General features: G+C 45.2%; 1 protein-coding gene across 1 annotated transcript in view; it reads left to right on the forward strand.

Moving 5' to 3' along the window:
* The window catches only part of HCN1 (hyperpolarization activated cyclic nucleotide gated potassium channel 1), a 213,337-nt gene that overhangs the window by 129,124 nt on the left and 73,394 nt on the right, over positions 1-10,819 (forward strand). The window contains exon 3 of the mRNA XM_070743367.1: positions 1,276-1,437. Within this exon, the coding sequence (XP_070599468.1) occupies positions 1,276-1,437 (162 nt within the window). The remainder of the gene's footprint in view (positions 1-1,275; positions 1,438-10,819) is intronic.

The following is a 10,819-nucleotide window of genomic DNA, read 5'->3' on the forward strand; positions in this document are numbered from 1 at the left end:
AAAATAAATTATGAGAGGAGCTCTAGTAATTATATTTCATTGTGATAAAGAGACATTGTTACTATTTAATTTAAATTAAATTATTGTATTTCTATGCCACCCAACTCCTAAAGGACTCTGGGTGTTTTACAACAGAATATAGAAAATACATTTTAAAACATCATGAAAGATTTAAAAAACAGTTAAAAATCACATACATGCATATTATTCAGGCCGGACCTCCCAAAGATCAATGGACCCAAGCCTGCCAGAAAAGCCTGGTCTTCAGTGCTTTCCAGAAGGCCAGTAGAGTTGGGGCAGTCCAGATCTCAGGGGATAGTTGGTTCCAGAGAGCTGGGGCAGCCACAGAGAAGGCCCTTCCCTGCAGACCCACCAGCCAACGCTGTTTAGCTGAGAGGACCTGGAGAAAACCAACTCTGTGGGATCTTAACAGTTGCTGGGAATGATGAGGTAGAAGATGGTCTCGAAGATAACCTTGCTCTGAGCCATGAAGGCCTTTAAAGTTAATAACCAACATCTTGAATTGAGCTCAAAGACCAATAAGGAGCCCTTGCAGCTTGTGGAGGATTGGTGTAATATGAATGTACCCAGGTGCGCCTTAAACCACTCGTGCGGCTGCATTCTGGACCAGTGTAGAATGTGTTGCAATAATCCAACCGTGAGATGATAAGGGCATGGGTGACTGTGAGGACAGCTTCCTGATCCAAGTAGGGTCACAATTGGTGCACCAGACAAACCAGTGCAGAGGTCCCCTTTTGAACTTGGAGTTTTTCTTCTGATACTTTTGTATTTAGTGCAACCCATGGCATGATGATGCATACTTCAGCGTGATGGGATTGTAACAAATTCTATCATGATTCAGCAAATCATGAAGAAATCCATATCATAAATTATTAACTTGTCTTTCATTTAAAAGTTTAAAACTAAAAAGTGAATCAAGTGAAGAATAAAAGAAAAGTAATAACAGTTTAATGATTATTTACTGACATTCATTTGAAGTTATATGTTAATTTAATATAGCTGGAGAATACTATATGTTAGGATAAACTAATACAAGTACAAATTTGCCCAGTCTTTTATTACCTTTTCAAAATGATTGTTTTTTTATTCTCAGTTCTGCTATTCTAAGGATTATATTTCCAGAACATAATCTTCATGGCACTACTTTATATGATTTGGACTGTTCAGTCCACTGTAGGTTTTCCTTAAAAACCATAACTCGATGGTAAAATCTTGGTTTTGATGACTGCATATTGTTTGTAATTTTACCTGCAGATTTTCCACATGACCTATGATCTAGCCAGTGCTGTGGTAAGAATCTTCAATCTCATTGGAATGATGTTGCTTCTTTGCCATTGGGACGGTTGCCTTCAGTTCTTGGTCCCTTTGCTTCAAGATTTCCCAGAAGATTGTTGGGTGTCCCTAAATGGTATGGTTGTAAGTATTGTTCATTTTTCATTGTGTTTTTTCAGACGTTCTTTTAAGCTTGTGAAAGGAAGGAAGTTAATTAAGAACTTATTGTCTTTAGCAGTAGAAATACTGTCAATTGCTGAGTTTCAAATCTGCGTCAGAGTGGAATGTGAAAATAAATCAAAGGACTAGAACAATATCACATAATTTTATTGATACAAGGATTTGTTTATTTCACAAAGCAGTTTCAGGTAGTTTGAATGAAAAAGGAAGAAATTTTGCTCTGTATTTCTCAATTTTCACAGTGTAAAGTCAGACTCTGGGTACCATAAAAAAGCTGCTAGTGAATTGCATGTAAATACCAAGCCACCATTTGTGCAGAATATGATCAGTGTAATAGATTAAATAGGATCTTCAAACACAATATTGGGTATTTGCTGGATGTGGTGCCAAACCATTCTTTTTCTAAAGATGATAAATATTAAAAACTTTCTAGAAAATTGACTATCAATTTAGTGTTATTGCTCTTACACTATGAAGATGCAGTATGTACCTAATAATCTCTATAACTACCAATATATACCATCATCACATTTAGAACATTCTAATATACTGTTGAAGAATTATTCAAAACATCTTCTGAATATATACAATACGGGAAAAGTACGATAGAAAAACCATAGTAAAGAAAACATAATTTTCCATTTAAATGAAAAGACCCTTCTTCTCCACTGCATCTGGAAGGAGAGTCCAACATGGGTATTTCTCCAATCTTATTGGTAGAGACTGAGTTAAAAATTTAAATATTAATTGAGCACCGCCCCCTCTGCTCTTCCCATGAGCCAGTTTTAAAAACTCAGTCTAAGAGTAGAGACATGCTGAGTTTGTTCTGAAGAACTTTGAATTGTTTTAAAATAGAATAAAATAGGAAAATAAATGTATAACCTGTTTAATCTGTTTCTTTGTTTTTCAGATTGCAGAAACGAAGTGGAACAGACGGCTGGGGTCTCTGCCCTCCGCGGGCAGCACCCCCAACGATCCTCCTCAGGGGTCTTGTATTCCCCCCAAGGGAACACCCCGCAGAGGAGCAGCCAGCCTGGGGTCCCTGACCTCCGAGGTCATACCAGGGCTGCGAGCCGAAGGTGGAGGGGAATGCCCCTCCACTGGGAGGCTTGGAGGCAATCCGGCTCGGCCGGCAGGGAAGCGCCTCACAGCTGTTCAGCGCGGCGGCCGCCGCAGTTGCCGCCGAAGCCGCCGGAACCGCCGCCGAGAGCAGCGGCCGTCAGAGCGGCTGAGGAAACAGCTGCCCCTCTCCCGGAGCCGTGGAGGCGAGGAGTGAGAAGGGTCCAGAGCCCCAGAGGCCGGACGACCCTGGGGACTAGCCCGGATGCCTGGAGGCGCGGGCGCCGCCATATTGGGTGAGGCGATTGGGCGTCGCGTCATTAGGCACGAAAACGCCCCCCCTGACGGCAAAAGAGCGCGAAGGGGCCAGGCAGCCCAATGCGCAGGCGCGGGCCCAGCAGGGACACGGACGCCATTTTTACCTGACGCAGTGAGGCTACAGCTACCGGAGGTCAATCTGAGAGGTTTTGGAGGCTCATTTGGACATTGTGAGTACTATGGAAGACCGTCAGGGCAGCGATAAGGCTGAATCCCCTAGGCCACCAAAGGACAAGGCCAAGGGGAAGGGGAAGGAGAAGGCCAAGTCCTCCCATTCCCCTGCCTCCACCTCTTCCATCAAAGAGGCTGAAAAGCGCATCAAAGCGCTCGAAAAAAAGCTGGAGGCTGCATTACAATCATCTCCAGCGGGGCTACCTCCAGCCCAGAGACAAGGATCAGACCCCATGTTGCCCCCAGCCACCTTTGGGCCTATGGGGGTCCAACCTGCAGGGGACTGGTCCCCAGATAGACAGTTTCTGTCCATGCCTCAAGCCATGCCATCCCCCAGCACTTCCTGGGCCAGACCAGGGTCAGCGGGGCCTTCGGGGAGGAGCTCCCAGGGACCATCTGCCACCTTTACCCCCACAGCAGCTGGATTGAGATCACAGCCGGGTGCGTGGCAGAATTTGCCCCCAGATCTGCAGGACATCATAGCCAGTGCTTATTCGCAAAACATGGCTATGGGAGCGCAGCAGTATGGCAGGCAGCCTCTTCAACCAAAGGAATCATGGTTGGCACCACCCCCCTCAGGTTTGGGGTCCTTGTTGGAAGAGCCAGCTCAATTCGAGGACAGTGAACCAGAATATGGCTTCTCAGAGGATGAGACAGCGCCAGAACAGACGCCCACGGTGGGTCTGTTCAAACCAACGCTTTTTAAGACTCTGTTATATAAAGCCAAGCATGTAATGAACCTTCCTGGTTCAGAGAAAGCCACAGAGGTCACTGAGACTGGCAACACTTCGACCACACTTCTACAAGAGCCTCAGCCCGAGTCTGACCAGTTTCCTGCCTCGGACATTTTTGTAAAGGGAATCAAAAGGCCCTGGCAGTATCCTGCAGCAGCCCAGGGACCTACCAACCTAGAGAGGAAATTCTATACCTTCAACGAGGAGGTAGAGAAACTATTGGAATTTCCCCCAATCGACCAGCCTGTCGTGACGCTGGTTTCTAGCGCATTAGTACCTTCAGAGACAGGTGACAGCCTGAGACCTGAAGAGAGAAAAACGGAAACGTTACTGCGCAAGACACATCAGATGTCCGGCTGGAGTTTCAGAGCGGCTGCAGCAGCGTCATTTATTAACCGGGCATCGATGTTGTGGATTCAGGAAATGCAGTCCCGCCTTGGTCCGGAGGACGGACGTCTTCGCCAGGATCTGAGTAAGCTGTGGGCGGCGACGTAATTCTCCGCAGACGCCACTCTACATGCGGCTAAGTTTTCCACCAGGAGCATGGCCGCCACGCTGTCTTCTCGCCGGCTCCTGTGGCTATGGAACTGGCAGGCGGACCTTAAATCTAAATGGCGGCTGGCATCCGGTCCTTTCCAAGGCTCAACCCTGTTCGGAGACCTGTTGGAGAAGGTCCTCGTGGAGGACAAGGACAAGAGAAAGGTCCTCCCCAGGTCCAACCGACGACAGGACCGTAGATCCACGCCATACTCGAGGCGCCAATCCTTTCGTTGGGATGCATCTGCCAGCTCCGGCCAGAACCAGAGCTCCTTTGCTCAGGGCCAATACAATCCACAGCCCTACAGGAGCGACCGCGGTTCCTTCCAGGACAGGCCAAGGGGATACCAGCAGTCCAGAAGGCCATTCCGTGGTGGCAACCAACGAGGGTTCAAACGTAACACGAAGTGACTCGGCCACCTCACAGCCCTTAGGAGGCAGACTCCAGGGATTCAGCTTCACCTGGCAAGCGACCTCCTCCGACAAATGGGCTGTGGCCACCGTAACACACGGGCTCAAGTTGGAGTTCGTTCAGTCACCCCCCAGTCGTTTCCTACACTGCCCAAGAATAAAAGACTCTCAAAAAAAGTTGCAGTTGCGCAAGGAGATCACGCACCTGTTAGACATACAAGCCATAGAACAGGTCCCCCGGCAGGAGGAAGGCCAAGGGTTTTATTCAATGATATTCATCGTACCCAAGGCCTCCGGGGGCTGCTACTAAACCTGAAACAACTGAACCTCTTCATAAGATACCGGAGGTTCAGGATGCACTCCTTGCACACTATTCTGGCTTCTGTGCGAGCACAGGACCTTTTAACGTCCATAGACCTCAAGGAAGCATACCTGCACGTTCCCATACATCCAGAACATCGCAGGTTCCTCCGCTTCTGCTCAGAAGGGAGGCATTACCAATACAGAGCAATGCCATTCGGCCTTTCATCGGCCCCACGCACCTTTACCAAACTCCTGGACGTGCTGACAGCCAACTTACGGGCACGATGCATCAGATTGATGGCCTACCTGGATGACATCATCATCTTGTCCAGGTCCCAGGCAGCGGCAAGGAGAGACCTCACCGAGACCATACACACACTGCAATGCCACGGCTTTACCATCAATGTGGAAAAGAGCCAGCTCACGCCCACCACCAGTTTACTACACCTTGGTGCGGTTATAGACACTCAGGCGGGCACGGTAGCACTGTCGACAGAATGACAGAACAACATACGATGCTTGGTGTCCAGCATCCACCGGGGACCAGTTCCCTTATCTCTACTGTCAAAGATACTAGGCACTATGGTGTCAGCGATTGGCATCGTTCCTTGGGCCAGATATCACGTCAGGACATTACAATGGTTCCTGCTCCCGGCTCAGAGAACCAAGGTGAGCCACTCCCACAGGCTGGTACATTTACCACAGCAGGTCAGGGACTCCTTAAGCTGGTGGACATCTACCGCAATAGCCATCGGATCTCCATTCCAAATGCGGAACCAGGTCATCCTGACCACAGACGCCAGTCTTACAGGATGGGGTGCCCACATCGGGACCCAGATGGCTCAAGGTCTGTGGAGGGCGGAGGATCTATCGCCCATCAACATAAACTTTTTGGAACTAAGAGCAGTATTCCTAGCTCTACAGACATTTACATCTTTGGTCCAGGGAAGGCACGTGTTGGTGCTCACGGACAATGTCGCGACCAGGGCCCACTTGAACCACCAAGGGGGCACACGGTCACAACGACTCATGAAGGAGACGGACAATCTCTTCAACTGGGCCGAAAGTCATCTACAGTCCCTGTCAGCGGAACACATTGCGGGAGTCAGCAACACGCAGGCGGATTGGCTAAGCCGGTCTACCCTGGATCCGTCAGAATGGAGACTAGAGCCGAGCATCTTCCAACAGATGGTCGCCAGATTTGGGTCCCCATCAATAGATCTTTTTGCAAGCTCCCGGAATGTTCAGCTGCCGAGGTTCTACACACGGTTTCCAGAGCCCGGAGCGGAGAAGGTCAATGCCCTGCTGACACCCTGGCCACCGGCCCTACTTTACGCATTCCCACCAACGAACCTGGTCCAGCGAGTGGTGGACAAAATTCTGTGGGAAAAAGCGGAGGTGCTGCTGGTAGTTCCTCATTGGCCCCGTCACCCGTGGTTCTCCGATCTGGTGGCGCTGTCAGAGTCACCCCCATGGAGGATCCCAGACTGGATGATATCACTGAGCCAGGGGAGCCTACAACATCCAGACCCACAGTGGCTTCAACTAACCGTCTGGCCCTTGAGCGGCTCTGACTACGACAATTGAAACTACCTGACAAGGTCATTGATACTATGCAGGCCGCAAGGCGTCCTTCAACGTCTCGCATTTACCAAACGACATGGGCAGCCTTTTGCAGTTTTTGCGAAAAGCAACAAGTTAACCCTAGGATGGTGTCGGTGATCACCGTTCTCGAATTTTTGCAAGCAGGACTTGAGCGTGGGCTAGCACCGAACACACTAAGACGACATGTGGCGGCCCTTTCCACCATGATACAAGTGGAGGACGTAAGATCTTTGGCTTACCACCCTTGGGTGAAGGATTTCCTGCGGGGAGCATCGAACCAGCATGCCCCGCCGGTTCGGAGATTTCCATCGTGGGATCTCGCACTAGTACTCAGGGCCTTGTCTAAGCCACCATTTGAACCTTTGAGGTCCATATCACTACGACTATTGTCTATTAAAACAGCCTTCCTAGTCGCGATTACGTCGGCACGAAGGGTGTCGGAACTGTCTGCCTTGTCGGTAAGGCCGGACCTTTGCATCTTCCACCCGGACAGGGTGGTACTGAGACTTCCTTCATACCGAAGTTAAATTCAGACTTTCACAGGAAACAGGAACTGATTCTTCCGGATTTTTGCACCCACGATACCCATCCATCAGAGTTACGATGGCACAAGATAGACGTACGCCGTGCGGTCAAGATTTATGTGAGGCGAACGGAATCCTTTCGGTGAACGGAGAGACTGTTCGTCGCGTTCTCACAAGGGAAGAAGGGACTTGGAATTTCATCCACATCGATTAGCCGTTGGATTAGAGACTGTATCACGGAGGCGTACAGGGCTCGGGAACAACCCGTACCAGCAGGAGTGACAGCTCACTCCACAAGGAGTGCGGCCACTTCAGCGGCCTGGGTCACACAGGCGTCCATAGATGACATCTGCAGGGCTGCCACGTGGGCAGCTCCTTCAACCTTCATACGGCATTACAAGTTGGACTCCTTCGCTTCAGCTGAAGCAGCTTTTGGGAGACGTGTTTTACAACGAGTTTGTGTTTCTCCAACGTCCCTGACAAGACCTTCTCCCTCCCATGGGCCGTAAATCTCTGGTATATCCCATGTTGGACTCTCCTTCCAGATGCAGTGGAGAAGAACCGTTGTACCTACCTGAACGGTCTTTTCAATGCACTGGAAGGAGAGTCCAAACCCACCCGGTATGCTTATGGGTGCAGGGACGCCGGAGTGGGCAGTTAGTCAGTTGTTAATTATTATAATAAAAATTTGGTTATCCTCTTTATATGGTTTTTGTTTTTAAAACTGGCTCATGGGAAGAGCAGAGGGGGCGGTGCTCAATTAATATTTAAATTTTTAACTCAGTCTCTACCAATAAGATTGGAGAAATACCCATGTTGGACTCTCCTTCCAGTGCATTGAGAAGACCGTTCAGGTAGGTACAATGGTTCTTCTATAGCTGAAAAACTTTCAGCTTTCTTAGCTAAAACAGATTTTTTTTCTCCAATATAAAATGTTATTTTGTAATAACTCAAAAAATATAAAAAAATAAAGAAGCTATAAAATATAAACTGAGTAATTTACTGGTTATTTTGGGGAAAATAAATAGTTATTTACAGTCAAAAGAAGCTGACTGATAAAGTAGGCAGTTGGATTTAAAAACACCAAAGGCTTAAGAAAAGGCATGGGGGAATTGAGATATTCTTTCTCCCTAGGCCTTTACAATTTTATGCATGGTATGTTTGTACGTATGTTTGGTTTTATAATAAGGGTTTTTTCGTTGTTTTAGTATTGGATTGTTACATGCTGTTTTTATTATTGTTGTTAGCTGCCCCAAGTCTGCGGAGAGGGGCGGCATACAAATCAAATCAAATCAAATCAAATCAAATCAAATCAAATCAAATCAAATCAAATCTAGATAGATAGATAGATAGATAGATAGATAGATAGATAGATAGATAGATAGATAGATAGATAGATAGATAGATAGATAGATAAATCTGACATTTGTAATTGACTGATGGTGATTTGGTTAATGCCCAAAGTGTTTAAGTGATGCTTGGTTGTTTTGTGACTGCATCTAAGGTGCCTGCCTTGGGTTCTACCTTTGTTTTCTTTATTATGTTATTACTATTGTTATGGCCTCACTATGATTCTTATTATTGCTTCAGCTATTTCATGTCATTATTCTATTTATCCATTTCGAGTTATTTTTATTTGACATAAATATTATCTTCTTAGCCAGCTATGTTTCCTTTGACTTATTTGTATCACTCTCCTTTCTCTTTTTCTTAGTTTTGATTTTTGACTGTTGTGGTCAGAGTCTCTTACAGGATTCTGCCAATCTTTGAAGACGTTCAGAAACTTCTTAACTGATCAGCTGTACATTTGCTGACATACTGCAAGGGTAGCTTTTCAAACAAAATGGTGACTTCAAAAATGTAATTACCCTAATAAGAAAGTAGGTCACCAAGTTGCTGAGTGGTGTGTCTTCATCATCCCCATGCTCTTGGTATTCAGCTTTTTTTTATAGCTCCCTTCCCCAGCCCTTACACAGGAAACTAAAAAATGCACATTTTCTATAGAATTTTGTAAGCCAGGTGTTGAATGAAAGGAACAAAAGCACTCCCAAATGACCTAATCGGAGTGAAAGAAAGATTTTGTATTGTGTCATGTAAAGAGTATCATAAAAGACAGCGAAAAGCAATCCCAGCACAATCACCTTTGAAACTCAGGGAGAATTAGTTGCCTATGTTACATAGAGTAATTCTATGCGTGATTGTATAGGAGAAGAATTCCAAAAAATCTACAGTATTGAGATTTATTTCCATGTAAAATTTGCAAGTTAGAAAAGCAAGCAGACAGACATCTCCACTGGTACTTAGTGATTCCATTTAATATTTCTTTAGTCCTCTATAACTGGCATATTTAAATAACATACATTTCTTTTCAGTTTCACAGTTCTGTATTTTGATGAAAAAGAAATAATTGTCAAGACGTGGCTTGTTTTAATTATGTCCAATTTTGTTGCACTGTTGCACTGAACTAATTATTGAATGAATGGATATTTTGACTGTGATGGATTAAGTTTGGAAAATATTCAAAGTATCCAAAGATTGTGTAAGGATTTGGCAGCTATATTTTAAGATGAAAATATTATTAGTAATAAGGATAAAACAGAAGCAACTGAAGCAATGTTTACTTCCATAAGAATATAAAGCAATAACACCTAGACTTATATACCGTTTCACAGTGCTTTATAGCTTTCTCTAAGTGATTTACAGAGTCAGCATATTACCCCAAAAAATCTGGGTCTTCATTTTACCAACCTCAGAAGGATGGAAGGTTGAGTCAACCTTGAGCCTGGTAAGATTTGAACTGCCAAATTGCAGGCAGCCAGCAGAAGTAGACTGTAGTACTGCACTCTAACAACTGTACCACTGAGGCACATACATACATATAACGCCCAGAAGAGAACATTATATTTATTTGCTTGTTTACTTAAATCATTTATTTATTTATTTATTAGATTTGTATGCCACCCCATTCCGTAGACTCAATTATCTCTTCACCCTGAAAAGTTTGGCTATGTAGAATTGAACATATGTCACTAAATCTCATCAACTCTCCAGTCCTCTTTTAATATTAATGAAGTTTTATCTTAATGTGGTATTTTTCTAATATTGTACTCACTGCTAGCATAACACTAAGTTATGAATACTCTTAAAAGATCAATAATAGCAAAGCAATTTGCCGTAATCCTCTGACATCAGAGGACCTATACAGAGTCCTGGAAAGCAGAAAGAAAAGACAATATGTTGCATGAATCTCAGCGACTGGTTAGGTACCACAGAGTCAGCCTTCTCCAGGTCCTGTCAACTAGACAATTGTTTGGCAGGACCTAGGGGAAGAGCCTTCTCTGTGGAGGCCCCAGTCCTCTGGAATCAGCTCCCACCAGAGATTTGTACTGCCTCCACCCTCTTTGATGTTCATAAGAGTCTTAAGACTCATTTATGTCATCAGGTTTGGGCCAATTGGATCTTGATCCCTGGCCAATGAATGATTGTGTGATTGTTGTAAGAATGGGTGTGATTGATTTCTTAAAAAATTAATTGGACATTTTAGATAGCCATGTAATTCTATATTAATTGGATTAATTTTATTCTAAATCACTGTTTTTATATGTTGTAAGCCACCCTGATTCTTTTGGAAAGGGGCATCATAGAAATCAATCAATCAATCAGTCAATCAGTCAATCAACCAAC

Source organism: Erythrolamprus reginae, chromosome 2 (genome assembly GCF_031021105.1).
Source record: "Erythrolamprus reginae isolate rEryReg1 chromosome 2, rEryReg1.hap1, whole genome shotgun sequence".
In the NCBI taxonomy this organism is placed as follows: domain Eukaryota; kingdom Metazoa; phylum Chordata; class Lepidosauria; order Squamata; family Dipsadidae; genus Erythrolamprus; species Erythrolamprus reginae.